We start from the raw sequence: 24285 nt of genomic DNA, 5'->3' as shown, positions 1-24285 counted from the left end.
AATTCGTGACAGTCATGAGATCTTTGATTACACACATCATAACAGAACATACTTCATCCACAATCAGAAAAGAGAAACAGAAACGGACAAAATCTAACGTAAATCCTGGGAAGTGAAAAAGTCCAAGGAGAACAAACTGTTCAACCCAGAAGAGAAAATCGCTCATGAGGAAGTGAAAGAGTCACTGAAATTCGTTGACAATCATTATGAAGTCGCAATTCCTTGGATGGAAGAAAATCCGAATCTACCATGTAATCACGACATGTTTGGAGAACACAGAGAAATGTTTAGCGAGGATTCAAGAAATGAGAGACTCTTACACAAATACTATTGAACAATACAAGGAGAAAGGATATGTACGCAAGATCGATGGTAAGGATGACAAATCTGGAAAATGGTACCTTCCCCACTTTCCTGTTATCAGATCAGATAAGACAACAACAAAAACACGGATAATCTTTGATGCATCAGCGAAACTTCAAGGTGTTTCATTGAATGACATGATTCATTGTGGACCGAATCTTCAAAATGAACTCTTTGATGTATTACTGCGATTTAGGAGAGATTCTGTGGCGTTAGTGTGTGTCATTGCAGAAATGTACGTACGAATACGCAAGTTCCGAGTTACCCAAAAGTTATTTCCCTTTGTCGAACTCTTTCGCATTTTATGACGTATGGTGGGTACACAATGTATACATTATATCGTAGACTGGCATTGTACATAACGATTACGTACGATTAATGTAATAAAAGCGTAACTTTTGTTTATATCAATCACTGGTATGCATATTCTGGCCATATCAAGCATAATTTGTTTGAATAAGATCATCAAATTGGCTATTGAATCATTATATGTTTCCTCTTCTACATTAGTGACGCTTTTATCAAAGAAAGATGGCAATTAACAATATTTGTTTGAGCCATTTTGTTATCCAATACTCATAAACTCACTAAAGTTGCCTTTTCCCTGAGATAGGATGGTCTCAGAAACTCATCTTTTAAGAAATAATACAACGATAGTAATTAGCAAATGTACCCACTGTCATCATATTTTACGTCATAATTTACGGAAGAGTTCGACAAAGGGAAATAACTCTTGGGGAACTCGGAACTTCCGTATTAAGGTTTCACCAGAAGACAGAATTTATCAGATATTTCTCTGGCGTGATATGAAATCAGAAATAAAACCAGACGTGTATGAATTTAGCAGTGTTGTGTTTGGAATAAATTCATCACCATTTCAAGCACAGTTTTTTGCACAGGCTCATGCAGAGAAAAACAGAGACATTTACCCGTTGGCAGCAGAAACGGTTTTGAAATCAACATACATGGATGACGGCATGGATTCTATATCTAGTGATGAAGATGGCTTGATTCTCTACAAAGAACTATCAGCATTGTGGGGACAGGCAGGCAGGCATGCCCGAAAGTGACTATCAAATTCTGTCAGTGTACTCCAGAAGGCATCGTCCCTGAAGTGGATCTGCATGATAACAACTTACCTTCTGTGAAAACTCTTGGTTTGTGATGGAAAGCCAAAGAAGACATTTTCACTTTCAAAGCAAGTCCACCAAACGAGGAATTTGACTATACAAAACGGATCTTCCTAAGGAAAATTGCAATATTGTTCGATCCTTTGGGATTTCTTGGACCATATACAATACGGACTAAAGTGCTGCTTCAAGAAATGTTGATTGCAGGTCTTGACTGTGATGACCGTTTGACTGAGGAGCTTGTAGCAAAGGCGGTTTAAAGAATTGACGGATTCATCTCTCATTAAGGTACCGAGATGTCTTCTCTTGTGCCAAGGAGACGTAGAGTCAGTCAAGCTTATGCAACAGTCGTTTACCAAAGATGCATCTACAGCCATTGAAATGTGTCTGTGGTCACAGCGAAATCTAGATCATCGCCTTACAGCAGTTAGTATTCCCAGACTGGAATTGATGGATGCAGTGTTGGGTCATAGTTTGACTTTATCTGTGATAAGTGCGTTAGAGCTAGACATTGATCAGTGCAGGTTTTGGACTGATAGTATGAATGTTTTTTGTTGGATCAAAGCTCAGAGCAGAAGTTTCAAACCATTTGTAGCGAACCGTGTTGGTGAAATACAGCCTGCATCAAATCCTAAGCAGTGGTAGTACATTCCTACAGAATCGAACCCCGCTGATCTAATCTCTAGAGGAGTATCTGTATCACAGTTACAGAATGACAGTGTTTGGAGGAGTAGACCACTCTTTCTTACATTGGATGATACAAAGCCAAAACAGCAGGTAGAAAGACAAAACACTAACGAAGAAAAGAAGAAATCATGCAAAGAAGTTGTTGATAGTCCTCATTCATTCTTGGCTAAAACTTTTAATACCAGAGACATTGAGAGTTATGTGAAACCTGAGAATTATTCAAGTTGGACAAGACTTGCTTCTTACAAATTTATATTTTTATATAGTTTAATATTTCATTTAGCATTTAGATTTACCCATAAAGTTAAAATATGATAAACGAAACACGGTATTTTACAATGTAAGGAGTATAAAAACGTCCTAAGATTTATCTTTTAATGATTTCTTGAAGTTAAGATAGTTTTGTGAAACGGAACTGTCGTATCTTATGATTGGCATATGTCAGATCTTAAGATACTCTTATGACAGATCTTAAGATAGTTTTGTGAAATCCAGCCCAGGGCCGGGTTTTACAAAACTATCCTAAGATCTGTCATCAGATAGATCGTAAAAGTGTCTTAAGATCTGACTTATGACAATCGTAAGATACGGCAGTACCGTTTCACAAAACTATCTTAACTTCAAGAAATCTTAAGATAGATATTGGGACGTTGTAACATGTACATGTATTCTCGTTACATTTTGAAATACCGTGTTTCCTTTATAATGCTTTAACTGCATGGATGAATTTAAATGTTACATGTATATGAAAGGTTAAAGTATATAATCAAAGTACTTAAAGTACTCGTGGGAGTTGAACATTGTGGAAATTCAGTTAGAAAAGATAGTACTGGAAGGGTAGGGGGATAAATGACTGAATATTATCATGATTTTAGATACAAATCAACTGTTGTTGTTTCAAAGCGTTACAACAGCAAACATGGATAATGGAAGGCCCATGGGCCACAACGCTCCTCGAGTAACTGAAGTCGTGTTGTTGTTTTCTAGAATTTCACCCCTTTACATTCTCATGAAAAATGTGACCACATATTATGGCCCAAACGTTCAAATCAATATGGTTATCAATGCCTTGCAGTTATGAAGAAGTTTTTCCCCTGTATATATACATTCAAGTTTAATCCTAGTTATAGCTAATTCTAAGGATCCATTACTTGAAAAGGTAGTCCAATATGCTAAACTGTCACCTGAGTATACTACAGTCCTGTAGAGGATCAATGGAATGGTAAATAATTGTATGATAACTCAAAATAAATGAAATGCAAAAAAATTAAAAATTGTCGGGCATCGGAAATGCACAAGCCGAGTTGCGCAAGGAATGGGCATAGAGGGAACCGGCAGAAAAGTTTTCAAGAATTATCAAGCAAGGAGCAAAATTTTGCGTACATAAATTTCAGCCGACTTAAATCCTTTGTGACCTTGACCTTTAACCCTTTACCAAAATCAATAGGCTTCTTTGTCTCATCAAGGGCGATAATCCATCTAAGTTTAATTGAGATCCTATAATTTGTTAAAAAATTATAGTGCAGAAAATAAAATTTTCTCCAAATTTCAGTCTATTTATAGCCACTGTGACTTTGACCTTGTGACCCCGGAATCGATAGGCTTCTTGTCTTACTTAATCGATCTAAGTTTGATTGAGATCCTATAATTCGTTCAAGAGCTATGGTGCGGAAAACAAAATTTTCTCCAAATTTCAGCCTATTTATAGCCAGTGACCTTGACCTTTGACCTAGTGATCCCAGAATCGATAGGCTTCCTCATCTTACTGAGGGTGACAATCCATATAAGTTTGAATGAGATCCTATGATTTGCTCAAGAGCTATGGTGCGGAAATGAAATGTTGATGCGTGCCCGCCTGCCCGCCCAAAGGCACTTCATCAGATCATAAGCCGAGTTCGACTTCATCGCAACTCCGCTAAAATGAAACACTAGTCAAATAATGTTATTTATTGCCAAGGTATTTGGGATATTATACTGTGGCTCAAACAGGGGGTGAATGAACCTGACAGTATGGAAAGCATATAGTGGAATCAGACTTGTGATGCTGGAAATCTATAGTGATTAATAAACTATTCATGTACAAGATCCATAACATTTTTTTTCAGTTTGTGAGGGAGAATCCTCATGTCTCTTTCATCTGTAGACAAATAAACAATGTGTTTTGACCAGAGCAATTTCCAATCCTTTTTGCAGCATAAATTCAACATTGTGGCAACTGGGTTAAACTTTGATAGTGAAGTCATACATGGCAGCACCTTATCCCATGCTCTTAAAATTTCTGTTTGACACACACTCATGACATCCACTCAAACATTACAGAGTGCAGCAAAATCCCATTGTAATAGGGGATTCAAAATGGATAACTGGTACAAAATATGGTACATACTATTCAAAAAGGATAATGAATTTGACATATTCATGTCTTGGAAAAGGAAATTCTGACATCGGGGCTCTAAGCGTTTTCAAACATTGTCATTTGATAAAAGTGTTCTACAGTTTTAAAAATAGAGATTAATATGTCTTTACATACATAGGTGAGAAAGTTTCCATTATTCCTAGCCGAGACATACCATGTATGCGCAAAATATTCATAAACAAATATCACACTACTCACGTAGAAAATGTGGACCTTACCGTCAGATCATCAAGCGCAGCGAAACATGCCATTTCGAGATTATAGTCGACGAAAGCTCGGTAACAGTAATGAATAAGGTACACTCATTTTGTATCTATTTTGTGACTTTCTTTATTAAAAGGAACAGTTCTCTAATGTGTAACGTGCAATTACTACGTAATTCAATAACTTGAAGCATGAAGCAGTTTCACTTTGCCACCGGATATAAGAAATTTTATTTCGTATTCCGATCCCAATCGAAAGTTGTTGACTGGGAATGACGTGTTTTAATTCAATCTACATGTAACATCAAGCATTTTTTATATCACATTAAAAAAAAACCAAATATATACACATACACAATGTTGTAGAGTTATTTCTTGTAAATTTTCTGAGGTTTCGCACCATATTCGATATTTCGCGCCACGGTGTCAATAGGGCTTGTGTGCAGTTGTCGTTCGTTTCCGTATCAATGTTTATAGGTGACGCTGTGCTACAAACGACAATTTTCAACCTTATCTTTTATTTTTCTATGTCTATCAGTATCAATTGGATCGAAATCTTGTATTCAAATTGATTTGAATACAATATCATTGCATTTGTTTACATGTCAATTATCAAAATTAGATTAATTCAGAAAAGTTACATGGATTATTTAATGGTGGATGTTTATAAAAGTTTATGTTGATTTACCTAGGAGTAAATCAGCTGACACAGAACCCCCTCTGACGACCACTATACAAATCAATACAAATTACTGCGCAGAAAAGTGCGTGATGACCCAGGGAGATTGAACATAGTTCAACTCCCAAAAATATGAATAGAAAGTTAAATTGTTACGATTTTAGGCATTTGTAATTATTTAATATACAGTGTATTTATAAAATTTGATACATTGTACTTCTTTTTTAAATCATGTGACCTTACACTTTATTTTGTATTTAAATAGTTACACTCGATTTGTGTACTATTTGATTTCAGAAATTGTGATACAACAAATTAAAACATTGAATGATATTTTTATAGAAACACTATATCAAAGTCTGATATTTTTTTCCCTCCCCCATTCTTCAACGACGAAAATAAAATATTTGCTTAACTAATTTGAAATATAAAGAGAAAAGACAATATGATTGATGCGTTTGTTAAAAGTTAGCAACGCCGCACTTGTTTTATTCAACAAATTATATACTTAATACAAAACAAGTATTCAGTAAACGAGAATGTGGGTGGATAGGGAAAACCAATGACACTGGTAATACTTAAGCAAATTTATAGCGAACGTCACATTAATTGAACAAAACGCATATGCGTGTTCGACAATACATGTATACTGGGCGCAAAGGCTTTCCTATGTGAAAAAGCCAATAACTGAATGAAATGAAATAGTACGAAAACTAACGCTGACTAACCAAAACATAAAAACGGGAAGAAATAGATTCACCCAACACTACTTTTGTGTTTACAAACAATAAATGAATGGTATTCGAATACGTTTACTTGTGACCACACCGCGGCTATGAAGTCCATGTGCATGCACTTAGACAAATCGGTGTCAAAGAAATTAAGATGTCTATGAAACGATGTCCAAACTTTTCAGTTGCTGAAATATCAGTATTGTTTGACGAGATGGAGAGAAATGATTAAAATACTGTAAATTCAACAGATTATGTCCGGTCGGGGGAAGAAATGAAGAAAAAGTGGATATCCCAAAACAGCGAAATAAGGAAAACGTTGGCTGTGGGATATTCTAAACGAATATTGATTTCATCATAAAGATTTGTGGTATACAAAGCTTATCAATGATGTCCACATCCTCTATATAGTCTAATAAATTGTTTCTGTCCCTGAAACCACGTTCCCTCCGTATTACCTACCTATCTCTAAGCATAACATAGTTCAGTACAGACTTAAGATACGTATCTGGATGTCTTAAGATTTTTAGCTCACCTGAGCTGAAAGCTCAAGTGAGCTTTTCTGATCGCTTTTTGTCCGTCGTCTGTCTATCTGTCTGTCCGTCTGTCTGTCCGCCTGTCAGTTAAACTTTTCACATTTTCGACTTTTTCTCCAGAACCACTGGGCCAATTTCAACCAAACATGGCCAAAAGCATACTTCGGTGAAGGGCTTTCAAGTTTGTTCAAATGAAGGACCATGTCCCTTTCAAAGGGGAAATAATCACAAAAATGCAAAAATAGGGTGGGGTCATTTAAAAATCTTCTCAAGAACCACTAAGCCAGAAAAGCTGAGATTTACAAGAAAGCTTCCTGACATATTGCAGATTCAAGTTTGTTCAAATCATGGCCCCCGGGGATAAGATGGGGCCCCAAGGGGGGATCAAAGTTTTACATACAAATTTGTAGGGAAAAACTTTAAAAATCTTCTAAAGAACCACTAAGCCAGAATTTACATGAAAGCTTCCTGACATAATGCAGATTCAAGTTTGTTCAAATCATGGGCTCCGGGGGTTGGATGGGGCCACAATAGGGGATCAAAGTTTTACATGCAAATATATAGGGAAAATCTTCTTCTCAAGAACCACTGAGCCAGAAAAGCTGAATTTTACATGAAAACTTTCTGACATAGTGCAGATTCAAGTTTGTTCAAATCATGGCCCCGGGGGGTAGGATGGGGCCACAAGGGGGATCAAAGTTTTACATACAAATATATAGTTAAAATCTTTTTCTCAATAACCACTGAGTCAGAAAAGCTGATGTTAAAAAGAAAACTTTCTGACATAGTGCAGATTCAACTTTGTTCAAATCATGGCCCCCGGGGGGTAGGATGGGGCCACAAGTGGGGGAATCAAAGTTTTACATACAAATATAGGAAAAAGCTTTAAAAATCTTCTTCTCAAGAACCATTGGGCCAAAGAAGTTGACATTTACATGAAAGCTTTCTGACATAGTGTAGATTCAAGTTTGCAAAGGGTAGTTTGGGCCATAATAGGGACTAAGGTTTTACATGCAAATATATATGGAAAGTCTTCTGATATGGGCCAAGGTGACTCAGGTGAGCGATGTGGCCCATGGGCCTCTTGTTAACATTGATATGACAGTTTTGTGAAACAGCTATGGTGGATCTTATGACAAATTTTGGTCTTAGACAGATCTTAGTCGTAAGATAGCACCAGGTTCATAGAAAGCGAGAAGTGGGGTGGGTGGGTGGAACCAGGTCGAATAATGACGAATACACATCAAATAGTACACATTAAATTATCTAAATTGGAATTGAAGGGGTTATATGAAGAATATTAACTGATGATACCCCGTAGCAATGAATTATGATTTTAGATTAAACCATAGGTTTACCCTCATACAATTTTGTCTGCTTGAATGATTATATTCTTAGAATTTATTTTACATGAAAATAACTATACATGTTAGAGTTAACAATGACACAGGTGCATGGGTTTAGGACCACCACCCCAACCACGGAATAGCCTACATTAGTTGATTTAATTATTTTTGTTGCAAATCTCTCTAATGCATGTCACAAAAGTCCTAAATAATTCAAATAAGCCTTTTTACTGAATACCCTTAATATCCAATGACGGTATTTATAAATAAAAAAGGCTTATTTTGATTTATTTTGGACTTTTGGGGTATGCAAGACATTGTTGACATATGCATTAAAGAGATGTTCAATAAACATACTTATAACTCAACTAATGTAGCTTATTCAGGGGGGTTGGGGTTGAACCCAAGTACCTGTGAACTACATCCATGAAGGAAAAATTATAATTAAAGATGAAGATAATGATTTATATTTATATGATTTCGATTTATGTTATCGTTTTCAAGAGATTGGTTTTCTACTGGTATAATAAAATGTATTCTATTATACCGGTTGAAAGCCAATCTCTAAAGCTTGCTTAAATCGCGAAACGATTATATAAATCAAATAGGGATGGGATAGACAAGGAATCCACACATTTCAGTGAAATTATCGCGCAGAAAAATCAGAAGGGTTGTTGGTAGTAGTGTCCATACTTAAGATGCCTGTGCAAGTATATTCCCTACCTGTTCATTTTTTATAGCACCTGGGTGTAAACTATGATGAAACTATTGTAGAGTGGATTGAAACAAACTTTATGATAGACCAATCAAATTATGTAATTCTTATCCAATCAGCATTGTATAGCCATCCAATCATAATCTTAGTATAAAAAGCCGATCACTGTTGATTAACCAGAGTCCAGAGGATATAAATAGGCTCTTTCATCTTCATTTAGTCTGGTGGTATTCGAACTCGATTGAGGTCTTTTGGCAGGTATGAGGTGATAGGACGTTAGAGAGCCTAGAATAGGTGGCTGCAGACTGTGTCGGGGAACAACAGAATCAGACTGTAGCTGCTTAAGTTATATTTGTGATTCGTCGTATTGATTAGTCTGATTATTTTTTACTATTAGCTCATGGTTTGTTTAATGATCATCCAAGTAGGACCAAGGAAAATATTAGTCCGGGCTTTAGTCAGTTAGCCTATCCTGGTTTATTTATTAACGTTAATGTTAAGCATTGAAACAAAAAACTCACTGTTAGGAAAAACTATATAGCGTGGTAATAACAATAGTAATGTGCATACGAAAAACACAGATAAATGGAAAGACCTGATGAACAGATTCATTTAAGAAATGAACATCACGTTTGAGCTGTTCATGGTCAATATGAACGGATTTGGATTTGAGGCTAATTTTCTGTGAATCGCTAGCGCGATTCACAGAGAATTTGCCTCAAATCCAAATCCGTTCATATTGACCATGAACAGCTCAAAAGTGATGTTCATTTCTTATATTTATATTCATTTACTAAAACACCGTTTGTTTACATTGCTTGAACTATTTTGTTGCATAAAACGAACTCCTAGCCTTTGTCACAGTAGTATTGTGACGTACGTCAACACATAGACGTAACGTCACACTCCGTCTCACCCTGCCTTTTATCAACATTGCACGGTGCACTGTATTTTGGAGCTAGGAGACTGCAAGATTGGGATGGTAATCCACGTAAGTTCACAATCTTAATCCGATGTGTGACTTTGCGAGATCTTTGTAACACATGTATTTTTTTCAAATCATTACGCTCTCTGAGTCGCGGTCATAATCTGTTCATAGTCAATATGAACGGATTGTGTCGCGTGCTGAAATTGGTTGGAAAATGCGATTGGTAATATAAATATAACAGAATGTAAACTGGAGCATGTCTATCCGCCGCAAGATTTGTGCTTCGACAATGACAAAGTCATGCAGAAAGTAAGCACATTTACTCTTTTCTATCAGATAAGAGTTTCACTTGTATTTATTTTTACACGCATTTACTTCGAGATAAAAGAACTACTATTGGGTTACCCCGGGTCCTACATGTACTTGGGAGTGTGAATTATCATTCTGCAATATGAAGATGAATATGAAACAAATACATTCTGATCCCGATGTCTAAAACATAAGGATGGTTTCCCTTAAAATTGTAAATAAATGGACGATATTTAAATTCTTTATTCAGCCGTCTACTTTTTAGATTTTGTTAGCTAATAGAGTAGTATGTAATTACTGATATATAAGTCTTATGAATGTTCGGTATCCTAAATTATAGCCATGCAAAAATAATTTTGTTCTTTGAACAGAATTAGGGTTAGGATTTTCTTGACCTAGAGGTACATGGAACGGATACGCTTGAGAAGACATTGCGTCTCTCAATGGCTCGTATTTCTTCAAGGCATCGTCAGAAAATATTTGAAATCATCGAAAGACGATTTAAAAGGGAGAAAGATGTGTGTGGTGAGAAAGAGAATGAGTGTGTGGTTTGTGAGAGAGAGGACGTGTGCGTGGTGTATGGAAGAGACAATGTCTGCGAGATGAGAGAGATAGGATGTGAAGTGTGTGTGAGAAAGGATATGTGCGCGGAGAGAGAGAGGGGGGAGAGAGAACAAAACCCCGTGTTTTTGCAACGATGCCACAAAATATACTACTAATATAATGGAAAAAATACTCACCACGGTCAGCTATCCGTGCCAAAGTCATTTTAAGTTCCCTAACTAACTTGCAATTCTTGAACAAATCACAGGTAATAGTTCACTGTGATCATGTATCCGTTTGTCCTACATGTACATGACAGCTCTGCTGGGAATGACTCGGCCGCTCTTCGAGCGTCACTGAGCTGTTTGCAGAAATTGGATATAGTATACTCACGATTGTGATACTTCTCGAGAACTCTGAATTATGTTGGGTTATACATATGAATTGGCTGTTTATGCCATCTAATTCCAAAATTTGTTTCTTTTCTCTAGCCTTATGCAATAACAAAAACCCCAAAGAATCAGTAGCGTTTTCCCTATGACGTAACTGATGATGTCAATATTACTTTCCATTATGCTGTGCATTAATCAGTATTTTTCTTTCTTTGCATAGCCAGGAAATATGACTAAAAATAGAGGATATATCAAAGAATCAGACATATTTTTCATCAATAAAGTACAGACAATTAAGTTTTTTATGCATGGCGTAAAACCTGATGTCACCTGCTTCAATTTCGACGTCGACAATCTCCGAGTAGACGGAAGTACAACCTACGCTGTTCTTAATGTTGGATTTGGTGAGTACTACTGAAACTCTTACTTTTTTCTTTTATTGAAAAGAGCTGTGAAAATACAGCTAAATCTCACTAGACATTAAATCGTACATGCACGGGTGGATACATGCATAAGATAAATGTAGTGAATTTTGATGTACAAATCAGATATTGGAGTTTAAAAGCCTTTAATAGTTGTACTTTAAACAAATAGAAATCAATGAAAAATGTCCCATAATTTGTACTGGAATTTGAAAAGTGTATCAAATTTTAAAAGGAACATTAATATGTATGCATAATTGAATAATTTCCTTTTTCATTCATAATCAGTTTCATTTGACTTACGTATTCAATATTCCGTTTATTTAGAAAATGAAATACATGTTGTAGATTAAAACATCTTCAATGAATCTTTTTTTTAAGTGTACAAATGCATGTACAAATATGTACAAACTATAAGTGACTTGCTTGAAATGTCCAGAAGGATCGGATTTGATATTTTCCTTTTTCAAAAAGAAGGGAACTGGTCCTGCAATGAATTTGTAATCTAGTTAGTTGTTATTCCTCGATGTCTAACATACACTTTGAAATTTTGAAGAAGTTATATTGTCTATATATGAGGGATGTATTTGCTTTTTTCATAAAAATTTAGCAATATTCGTTCTAGTGATATGGTGCTTGGAAAGCAAACGTCTGTTACACTTTTTCTAACATATGTACATGTTTATAAAATTAAAATCTGAAAAGGAAATGTTTTGAGTTCAGTGGAGACATATCCTATGATACTTACACTGGCTGGATTAGACAAGGAGGAAGAATTTTTTAAATTCCTTCCCACGAAATTAAATTCGTTTTTACGAAATATAAGATTCGTTCCCACGAAATTAATTTCGATTCCACAAAATAAGATTCGTTCACACGAATTAAAAATTCGTTCGCACGAAATAAGGTATTCTCAATATTCACTTGTCAAAAGACTACTAAGCCTGTGAATAAGTCCATAACATATCATAAATACTAGTCTACGGTGACTGGTTTAGGATACCCGGTAGGTGGAAAATTCGAAAATATTGTAAATGTATTTATGTTTATCATCTCATGACCTTACAGTTGGTGAAAATGTAGGCGGAGCCTAATATAAACAGATGTTATTTACCTGTAGTGGCCAGGGTCTACCAAGGTGTTAATTGCTTTATCCCATGGCACTCAAAGAAATACACAGAGACAGAGGTGATCCTGACAGAACATGGTAGAAATCTACCAGTCTCTGCTTTTTTATAGTTTTGATATACACAGGACCTGTCTCAGGGACCTCTGCAGAGTTTCTGTGGCCATAGTGTTTGAATAAAGGTTGTATTGCTAAGGGTAGCTGATACACATTCTACATCCACCCCCTCTTTATAATACATATGTACATGTATATAGAGGGGAAACAATTACAATTATATTGAAATTGCATTGTTCAGGGGTCTTTTTAAAAACAATTGAATTACGAGAAAATAGCAGTTGTGCACAGGTCAATGCTATCAAAACTCAGGTATACTGGGCTTCCTCAAGATCTAAAGAATGCCTGTAGGTACTGACTGTTATTGTTATCAAAACACCTCTCTGGGGTAGCTCCAGACCACAGTGTCTGCAGATGTCACTCCACCTGAGATCTGTTGTTAAATGTTTGATTAACAGGCAGCTTATAATTTGGGGGTGTTAACTTAAAATTGGGTCTTTAAACAAAACTATGTGTAGATGATATGCATCTTGAAATAGGCTTCAAAACAGTAAATGTAAGCAATGAATTATTAGTTCTTGAAAGACTTCAATTCGACTTTTAGATATATCAATGACGTTTTGTCTATTAACAATGATAGCTTTCATTCATATGTCGATTTGATATATCCCTGTGAGCTCGAAATAAAGGACACCACAGAGTCGTCCACTTCTGCTTCATACTTAGATATTTTATTGAAAGTAGACATTAACGGCAAACTGACAACTCAACTGTATGACAAACGGGATGATTTCAGCTTCTCCATCGTCAACTTCCCACATTTATGTAGCAATATTTCATTATCACCTGCATATGGTGTTTATATATCTCAACTGATTCGATATGCAAGAGCTTGTTCTGGGTATAGTCAGTTTTTAAATCGAGGTAAGCTACTGACCAACAAGTTGATGGTACAGGGATTTCAACAGTCTGGATTGAAGTCAGCATTTCGCACATTCTATGGTCGTTATAACGATCTAGTTCGTCAATACAACCTCACATTGGATCAAATGCTGTCTGATGTGTTTCATACCGATTGTTAAGCCGTTCATGGCACTCTGATTTTGACTGCGGATAACTCCGTTTACCTGATCAGGATATGGGACTCACGGCGGGTGTGACCGGTCAACAGGGGATGTTTACTCCTCCTAGGCACCTGATCCCACCTCTGGTGTGTCCAGGGGTCCGTGTTTGCCCAACTATATATTTTGTATTGCTTGTAGGAGTTATGAGATTGATCACTGTTCGTTATCTTCACCTTGCATCAGCTTCTATTACCCAAACTCTCTGCTCATCGTAGCTCGTTTTTGCTGTCATTAACAATCTGAACAAAACAAAAGAGTGATTGAGATTGAAAAACTGTCATTTATTTCAATATCAACTGACGAAAGAAATCTTCAACAGAGGATTCTTGGGGAAATCGGCTAATATATTCTACATCAAAGTACATCAAAGTACCTGCAAAGCTAAATTACTCAAAGTCTGATTTCCCCCAAAGAATACAAAATAACGAAAATAATGCTACGCTATAAGATAACAAATACAAAATTATCAAAACAAACCCAGAGCAAAAAGATGGCGAACAAAGAAGACCACAAGATATGAAACACAGTATATCATATCGGTGCCATCCGAGGTGAGCAGAGAGAATTAGATAGTTTGATTGTGGAGATGAATTAAACAAACAATTAATAAACACAGGAGCAGTAATGCACTGACTTGATAACAATTAACAGTGTATATGGTTACAAAAATTGACACTTATTCCTGTGTTATAGCATAAAGGATATTGTACATACGTGTAACAAGACATATCTTTGGACATATCCGTGTATAAAAAGATAGCTCAACAAAGTGAGTCAATAAGGTATATAGCACCAACCACATAATAGCAATGTATAAACCTTGTTAAAACCAAGTAAGGAATTTTGCAGTTAAACACTGAGCTGCACAAACAAACTAAATGTGCTATTTATTTGCCTAAAGCACCGATATATAACAACAGAAAACTGACACTAAAAAGGGGGGCTATCTAGAGTTACTGCATGGAGTAGCAGTATTTCAGAATAACATGCCTACACAATAAGGTACAGATGTGTACCATATAAAACAGTAAAAATTAAATTGCTAGATACAACTTGCAAAAATGACTACCAAGAAAATAATGTAGCAGATACCATCATGCAAAAAACCTATTTTGTTTAAATATTTACACAGTACCAAAGGTTTTGCAGCAGTTAAACACTGCCCTCCTCGATGTCTTGAAATTGATATACATGTAAGCAGTCAAATGATGCAGTCTTTAGCTGCAGTTAAACACTGACCTGCCAAAGGTTGTTGCTGAACCTGAAGGCGCCCTGACTATTACGTTAACAACAAATCGGAGAATGGGGGTATAAAATAAGTTAAAGATTGAAAGCAGGTATTCTTATGTAGAGACGAAAGGCATTAGAGTTCCATCTGCCTAATTGTTTGATCAGATTCTCAGAATAACCTAGACTTGTGGCATATGTAGCAGCACCTATTCTGAAACTATGGCCTTTGTACCAGTTTGGGTTCAGACTAGTAAAGGTTGCAGCTGCATAGAGTTGAGTGGAGACATAAGAATATGTAACAGGGTTTCCCCCTATGAACTGGAATAAGGGTCCCGAAGAATGTTTGAAATGTGATAAATAGCGATGCAAAGCTGCCACTGGGCACACTGTTGGATATATGTGTAATGACAAAAGGATTGTTATGTTTCTGATTTTTGAAATGATGTAGAACTAACTGCACTGATTTCAGTAAAGAACCTTCAAATTGAAAGGTGACATTTGACTGCTGAACTACCGAACTGAACAGTTTATGAACATATCCCAGAGCAGATATATGTGATAATACATGTAAAGTGCTTGCACTAAACTTGGATTTAAATAAATGTCCAATGAAGTTGCACACATCAGAGACTTGCAACGGTAAGTTAGTAACTGGTTTGTAATTAGGAATATGTCCCAAGACCGCCTATATGCAGCTCGAGATGCCTGTGTTAAGGAAGCTGTCAGAATATGAGCTGTTGCTGAAGTTAAATCTGCAATAAATGTTCTGGAACCGGGGTGGGATACTGGTCCGAATATGGAGCTAGGAGCCTGGTTGTCTGAAATTCAAAACGAGAGAGACTGTTTGCAATTATGTTTCGTTTCCCGGGAATATGTATTGCTTTGAACAAGATATTCTTACATAGACACACTAAGTCAAAAAGCGGATCAATGCCATTAACGTTTTATCTTTGCTTGACTGTTTATTGATAATGTAGACAACAGACATGTTATCAGAAAAGAATTCTCCTATTTTTCAAACTTGAGCCCCAAATTTCCAGATCAAGGACTATAGGAAAAAGCTCTTTGACTGCAATCTGACAATGTTGCATGTGTTCTAGCCAAGGCTGAGCAAACCAAGATGCGTCTAATATAGCAGCATATCCCTTACTTCCCGATACATCAGTGTATAACTGTAAACAGTCAGACGAATCCCAATTTGTTGGCAGGAAAACAGATTTGCCGTTAAATGGGAAAGAAAAAGTGACCATCTAGCCATATCCTCTTTTGCTTCCTTAGTAAGGCAGATCCAATGAAAAGGTTTTGTAACACCCACTAACAGATCAATCAGACGTCAAAGAAATGCCCTACCAGGTACTACTACAGAACAAGCAAAATTAAGTAATCCAATGAGTGATTGCAAATCACGAAGTTAAACTTTTTTCTATAAACAAAATTTTGCAGACGCTGTGTCATTTTTGTTATTTTTTCAGGAGGAAGCCTGCATTCAATGGCTACAGAATCAACCTCAATGCCATAAATTGTAACTGTTGTTGATGGCACTATTGTCTTGGCCATATTGATGGGAATACCCGTTTTCTTGCAAAGGTACAAAAATTGTAAGGTCATCTTTGCACTTGGAAGATTTGGCATGTGATATGAAAAAGAAGTCATCGAGAATGTGAGAGATGCCAGATGCATTGTATTTGGTATACATAATCCACTGCAAGGCATTGCTTAATTGTTCAAATATTTGACATGAACTGCTTGCTCCCATAGGTAGACATCGTTCAAAATAGAACGCATGATTCCAAACAAAACCTAATAAATGGTAATACAAGGGATTGACAGGCATGATCTTAAAGGCATCCTTAATGTCAGACTTAGCCATAAGTGCATCTTTTCCGAATTTTTGAACAAGTGAAATAATTGTGTCAATGGAGTCATATGTAACTACAGAGGCCTCTGGGGGAATAAGAGAATTTACAGAATGTCTATGAGGATAAGAAAGGTCATGGATTATCCGGAATTTTTCAGGTCCCGACTTAGGGACCACTCCCAAGGGAGAGGTTTTAAAATTAGTAACAGGAGGAGAGTGAAATGGACCATCTATTCTCTGAGTGTCTAAACCTTTTTTGATATATCCCTCTATCAAGTCAGGGTGTTGTAATGCAGATTTACGATTATGGGGTTCATGCGTGTCTGGCGAGCCAATGCAGTCTAAACAAAAACCATGAGTAACGCCATGTATCAAAAATTCTACTTTATCAATGGGGTATCCTTAGCATTCACATTGCAGGTTTGTTGGGTTTATAGGTGTTGGCAGATTGTTTTTGCATGTTGCCTCCTTTGAAATGTTGCTTTTCCCTTTGAAAACATATAGATTTTGGGTGTTTGCCTGTACACTCTTGACAAAGGTGAGCGTATTTACAGGGGTTCGATGCACATTGTTGACCTCTGTTATAGGCGAAACAGACTTTACCAGAGAAGTGACGAAAAGAATTATATTTCCCATATGTCTGGGTAGATGATTTTCCAGAAACCTTAAAGCCCATAGAGCTACCTTCAGTCGCAATTATGGAACAGAATTTTCCCAAGGCAGTGTGTGGGATTCTCTGAGCCGCCTAAATATACTAATGATCTTATTTATCCTATAATTGAATGATATACTGGACCCCGTTGCACGACAGTTACTTAATTTTCACAAAGGGTTAACTTCCCATTAATTCTTACATTTATATGGTGTTAACTGGTCGTTAACTGTCAGTTAAAATTGATTCATCTTCGTGTAACTGGGCCAAGGTGCTGATAAATTTGAATGATACATTTACATGTAAGTATCCAGGTATTATATCATTTTGACTCAAAGACTCGTTCTTAAACTTTTTGGTCTGCAAAAAGAGGGATCCTGACTCCTGGCCCTCAAGATCCAGCCTTGCATAATGTGTTTAAAATTGAAAGTTAAAGTAAATTTAATTCTAAAACAATCGTGTGATCGAATTTTATTTGCGGGAATGAATTTTATTTCATGGGAACGAATTTTATTTCGTGGGAAGGAATTTTATTTCGTGGGAACGAAATTTTAAAACAAAATCTATTCCACCTGTCCTAAACCAGCCATCGTAAAATGATACGGTTATATCTAATTCAATTTAAAATATGTGCAGGTTCTTGTCATCTGACTCTTCTCAAAGGAGATGATTCACAGAGAGCTTTAGACAAAATAATAAAAATGACATGGAGACTAGCATGGGATACTGAGGATAAACAATGCTCGCCCGAGAGTGAGCTAATGGATTTGTTGTTCCGTAAAATTTTCGGTATAACGTTCTTTGAAAAATGGATTAGCGACAATCCTCGGCAAAAATTCTTGTTGATGACAAAATTTGAGAAAAGCATCAAGGAAATGATTAAATGTGATGACGGTAACGTGGCATTTGAATTCAAACTACCTAAAAGCATATTGGATTCATATCCACTTGACATAACACATGTCAGAAAATCTGTGGAAAAGATTTACCAGACAACAGAAATGAAAATGAAAGAAGATGATAGTGATCTTTTGTTCGAGTGCGGGTCGATATTATTGAGGAGATGTTTTACAAAAATGAAGAAATCAGTGGATGACGTAATTAAAAAAGAGGGGGAATGGTTTATGAAGCACAATGTCCAAAGTGTATTCATAATAGGTGGATACAATACCATGAAATTAATTAAGGACGCTTCGAAAACAGATTGGTTTGTAGATAAAACAGTGACAATTCCGACAGATGCTGGATTATGTTATGCAATGGGGGCGGCTTACGCCGGGCTCACGGTGGGTTTAGATCTAAGTGGATAGAAAATAGACGATGTCAGCTGTAGAAAGATTTTAGACCGAAATGACACCTAAAACAGCATCAGATGATATCTGTCTTACGGTGAATTTCGATCGAAGCGTTTCATAGAAAATGTGACTGAGGAAGATTGTCGAGTTTTACTTCCTAAGTAAGTGATGATGATATTTTGACCGAAGTGATGATGATATGTGACAACATCTGAAGGATTTAGATGGAAGGGATACTTAGAACTATGGATGTTAACGAATATTCGGCTATTCGAATGTCCTTGGATACCATCGACGTTCAATCAATTATTTCTTATTCGATCAGGCGAAAAAAAAAATAGCTTGAAAAAAATAGTACTTCTATCAACCGCAACCGTCTGCAGTGGATAAAATGATTTTTGTTGTTGTTGTAATGACAAACTCTTTACAAAGTGTATCAAAAGCACCGTTAACAGTTATGTTCTTTCTAAATGTATATATGTTCTAATGGGTGAAGATATTTAACATGCCATAATTTTGCATTTCATTTGGAATAAATAAAGTTTCATGCATGCTGTCTTCATTAATTTGTCATAATGGATGTTTACATTAGGGTCTACCTACATTCCCCGAAACGTTCTTCTTCATGAATCTTCTCAAGAAACGTTCTTCTTTATGAATCTTCTCAAGAACCGTTCTTCTTTCCCACTTGAACGGTGAGCGAACGGTGAACGCACAAACGAATTTCTTGTGTTTAAACCATCAAACGGACCTGAACAGCATTGAAACACAAATAAAATCTACAAACTTAATATTCTGTGAATAGAGAAAGACATTCCCAATGGAGATTATTTAATCGCACAAAAGTCAGGTTTCGAATGGTGTCAGTAAGTTTGTTCATTGCGACGGGTTATTACATAAATATTAATATATTGCATATAATTGTGGGCAATTTTGTAAATTGTAACCCCAAGAATCAAACGAGGATCAATCGAGGTTGACGAGATTTTAGAAGGATGACTATTTCCAATATTACACCGTAACTACATGCATTTTTAAGTGTAGCAATGGTAGGCATATTCGTAAATTGGCCAATGACTTTACATATTGTGGTGTTAACGGTTGCAGTGTTATTGATTACGTTTTATCTACAGTTGACATCTTTCAGTATTTTCACAAATTTATTTCAATACTTACTCAGATTACGCACCATTACATATTGAATTGAAACTAACTGTAAATGCGTCTGATGATAGAAAAGACAAAACTGTATATAACAATGATCATTCTCAATACCGTTGGAATGAGGAATTCACTGAAGATAGTAAATTTTTAGAACAGAATGTACATTTACTTCAAGATTTTTTTTAATGGTATTGATGTAAAACAGGGAAATCATTTAGAAAATTGTGTAAAGTCTTTTGTTGAAAACTTAGCTACTTTGATGTCTGATTTTCACAAGGTACCTATTTTTCACGATAATGATAAATGCAAGAAACAAAAAAGTGTTGTTGAACCAAAACAAAGTCAACCTTGCTTTTATCGTGAATCTAAGCGCCTTTATGCTATTTATCGTAAAACGATGTTTGATTTTAACAAAGACAAATCTGTTGATAATCTTTGGGGGGGTTTTAACTTCAAGCAAACGCAAATATAAAATCCATGAACAGAGATGTAAAAGAAAGGGCATATGCTAGAAAGTATTAGGAAGACAAATCCAAAAACAAAATTCTCAAAATTTGCACAACAGAAAGCAAAAAAAGTATATGTTTCACTAGAGGATTTGCATGATCATTTTAAATCTTTGGATTCTGATGTAAACCTCACTCATGAAGATAGTTTGAATAATGAAGACGATGCTATTTTTTAAGAATTAGAAGAGGAAATTAGTTTAGAAGAAATTGAGGATGCTATTAAAAGTTTAAAGACAGGTAAAGGTTACAGAAAGGATTGTATCATAAATGAATATTTTATTGTATTTAAACACACTCTGTTACCGTTTTTAAATACCATATTTAATGCAATGTTTTCCACTGGATATTTTCCTAAACCTTATTGACAATATCTTAGTGGTCTTTCGTGATCAGGTCTTCCAACAGTCTAATGGATATCCCATGGGCTCGAATTGTGCTCCTTTGTTAACTGACCTGTTTTATATTCATATGAAGCAGAATGTATTCAAAAACTTCTACGTGAGAAAAAAAAATCTTCTTGTGACCTTCAATTCGACATTTAGATATATCGACGACGTTTTGTCTATCAACAATAATAACTTTCATTCATATGTGGATTCGATATATCCCTGTGAACTCGAAATAAAAGACACCACAGAGTCGTCCACTTCTGCTTCATACTTAGATATTTTATTGAAAGTAGACATTAATGACAAACTGACAACTCAACTATATGACAAACGGGCTGATTTCAGCTTCTCCATCGTCAACTTCCCAAATTTATGTAGCAATATTCCATTATCACCTGCATGTGGTGTCTTGTTCTGCAAATGGTCAGTTTTTATATCGAGGCAAGCTACTGACAAACAAGTTGATGGTGTGAGGGTTTCAAGAGACTAGATTAAAGACTTAAGTCAGCATTTTGCAAATTTTATGGTCGTTCTAACTATCTAGTTTGCCAAAACAACCTATCACTGGGTCAAATGCTGTCTGGCGTGTTTCATACCGATTGCTAGGCCGTTCTTAGCACACTGATTCTGACTACAGATAACTCCCGTTTACCTGATCAGGATATAGGGCACACGGCGGGTGTTACCGCTCGACAGGGGATGCTTACTCCTCCTAGGCACCTGATCCCACCTCTGGTGTGACCAGGGGTCCGTGTTTGCCCAACTATCTATTTTGTATTGCTTATAGGAGTTATGAGATTTATCACTGTTCGTTATCTTCACCTTTCATAGTGTTGTTGTTTCTATGATTATCAGGTTCGGAAACATCAAATATCCCTAACGCATTGCCTGAAATTTTCAGGGTAACATTTCAGTGGTCTACACCCACTACTGTAAAAGGAAATTTGGAAAGTACTCTCTAGTAATAGAGATCTACCCCTCCAATATTTTATAATATAGAGTTATTGAACATATATTGGTGAATATTGGCACGAGTTGACTGTAAAAATGCACGAGCTTGCGAGTGCATTTTGACAGCCAACGAGTGCCAATATTCACCTATATAAGTTCAATAACCCTTTTATTATATAGCTAAAGTATTTGGTTGTTAAATTATATCTCTTTTCACTCAAACTACTCCAAAATAGACGAGAATTCATCAATATTGGCATCTAAGGTGAAGGTCTGCAATAATAGCATGTATTTCTTAACTGTTCAATATTCAACCCGTCATTCATGCATGAAGCAAACTGATTTTGTAAATGGGGACATCATGATTTATGTACAGTAACCCTTTGATTAGATTTCAATTTGTTTGACATAAATATGTGGGGGCATTTACTAGTTTTGGGGCTAAAACATTATCTTTTTCCCCTTACAAAATCACCGAAAATGGAGAGCCTCTTCAGACTCTGTATTTATGATATGGACCTTTGAAAACAAATATTTTCTGAAAGTATGTTACTCTTTAAGTGTAAATCAGATTTTTGACATTAATGCTTGGCGACCTATTCATGTTTTGGGGCAAAAACATGAAATTTGTCATTAAAGCATTTTAAACTAGAAATATGTCCATAGGACATGAATGCCTCACCCAATGTGATGTAATATGACAACAAGATGCCCATGGGCAACATCGATTACCTAAATCACCTTGGCCCATATCTAAAAATCCCTATATATATGTTTGCATGTAAAATTTTGACCCCCCCCCCTAATATTATCCCATCCCAGATAGCATGACTACATTGGGCCAACGTTGGCAAATGGTTTTACCATTGGCAGATGGTTGGCGTTAGGCATACAACATTGGGCACAGTGATGTCACATGTGATCTTCTTTGATCACTTGATTGTGAAAGTAGTGCTAGATATCTTTAAAAACTCAACTTTTACTCACCACTATTCACCATAAGCAACATTTAGGTCAAAGTTGACAACATTCCCAAGTTTTAAAATTCAAACCCTACATGTTTTAGCCACCAGTGCTTACAAATAGCAATGTAAATATCCAAGAATGTAGCAAGGATGACGAGTATGAAAGTTTCAACTTTAAGGCCAAGTTTCGACTTAAGTTTCTGTTGAGAAATCCAGGTCAGGAGATATTGATTAGGTCAGGGTTTTTTAAAACGTAAGTCAAGTTCACAAGATCAAAAATGATTATCTCACAAGGACTTGTCATAGAGAATCTATACACAAGATATGAAACCCCTACCTTGAATAGTTCAGGAAATATTGAATAGGTTAGATTTTTAAAAAATACATCCAACACCAAGGTCAAAAGGTCAAACTTCAGGGAATAATGAGGTCTTGCCATAAAGAATTTACATACGAAATATGAAAGCCCTACCTTAATAGTTCGGGAGATATTGAATAGATCAGGGTTTTTTTAAGTAGGTCAAACTCCATGGTTAAAAGATCAAACACCATTTTGTCACAAGGTCTTGCCATAAAGAGCAAGTTCAACACTAACAGGGTACATCTTTTAATTCATAACAGACTAATATTGCATTTAGTGTTAAATCTAGGTTTTAAAAAGGGCACACATGTCATAAGCTCAAAGGGGCACTTTTCATCAAGGGAAAGACAATTTCGGGGCACTTTCATTGTATCATACTATGATAGTAATAGAATGATCATTTAGCCTCTTTAAAAGTTAATAACTGCTGCCTTGATTTTAAACTTTTCAATCATAAAGATAAACAAGAGGCCCACAGGCCTTATCGGTCACCTGAATACTAGTGAAAAGTATCACTACTTCCATGGGCTATGAAATCTAGAAAAAACTTCCTGTTCTGAATATCTAAGCTAAATTCGAGTGTTCAGCAACAGTATAAAACAAGATGTGTTCTTAAAACGTCACTGCCTTCAAAAGTGCATACACTGGTGAAAGGCTTTAAATAATAGGTGTATTAACATTAAAATATATGACTAATTTGGACTCATCCTTAAGTCATAACCCTGGGTTTTGATTGAAATTCACCTTTTTTGTACATTCTTTTCTGCTATTCCTAAGTATGCATTTAGATTTTATACAGTATCAACAAACTTACACATAAATACTTTATACAAAGTTTTGCCCCACCCTGGGGTCAGAATCCTTACTCCGGGGATCATCAAATTTACAATTTTGGTAAAGGATTACCTGCTCTATCCATTTACTTTCAATTTAGTATCAACAGCACTAAAGAAGATGTTATTTAAGATTTTGAAAATGAAAAGAATCCCGGGGCTACGAGTATAGCAGTAATGTGTTCCGTGTTCCTGTTCACTGCGTTTCTTATAGTTATGTTTATGTACTTCCGGAAACGGAAAGGTTAAATACATAGGAAAGCAAAAAGTTAAAAAGTGATCCATTGATTGCTGACATTCCGGAAATTCCTAGGATATTGATTGTCAATAAAGTTGGTGTTGTTTTGTGTTAATTTGAGCCTTAATTTATG

General features: G+C 35.9%; 1 protein-coding gene across 6 annotated transcripts in view; it reads left to right on the top strand.

Annotated features, from left to right (window-relative positions):
- LOC125665779 (heat shock 70 kDa protein 12A-like) overlaps positions 1 to 19298 on the top strand; it is an 83348-nt gene extending 64050 nt beyond the window's left edge. For 5 of the 6 annotated variants that reach the window (XM_056151090.1, XM_056151087.1, XM_056151085.1 and 2 more), the window contains 2 exons: positions 11199 to 11382; positions 18084 to 19298. In XM_056151090.1, coding sequence (XP_056007065.1) covers positions 11199 to 11382; positions 18084 to 18757 — 858 coding nt within the window. In that variant the 3' untranslated portion in view covers positions 18758 to 19298. The remainder of the gene's footprint in view (positions 1 to 11198; positions 11383 to 18083) is intronic. The other variant, XM_056151089.1, reaches the window with a different exon arrangement.
- The last annotated feature ends 4987 nt before the right edge of the window (positions 19299 to 24285 follow it).

Source organism: Ostrea edulis, chromosome 10 (assembly GCF_947568905.1).
Source record: "Ostrea edulis chromosome 10, xbOstEdul1.1, whole genome shotgun sequence".
NCBI lineage: Eukaryota > Metazoa > Mollusca > Bivalvia > Ostreida > Ostreidae > Ostrea > Ostrea edulis.
Note: the sequence above shows the minus strand (reverse complement) of the source record. Positions and strands in the feature narration are given on the sequence as shown.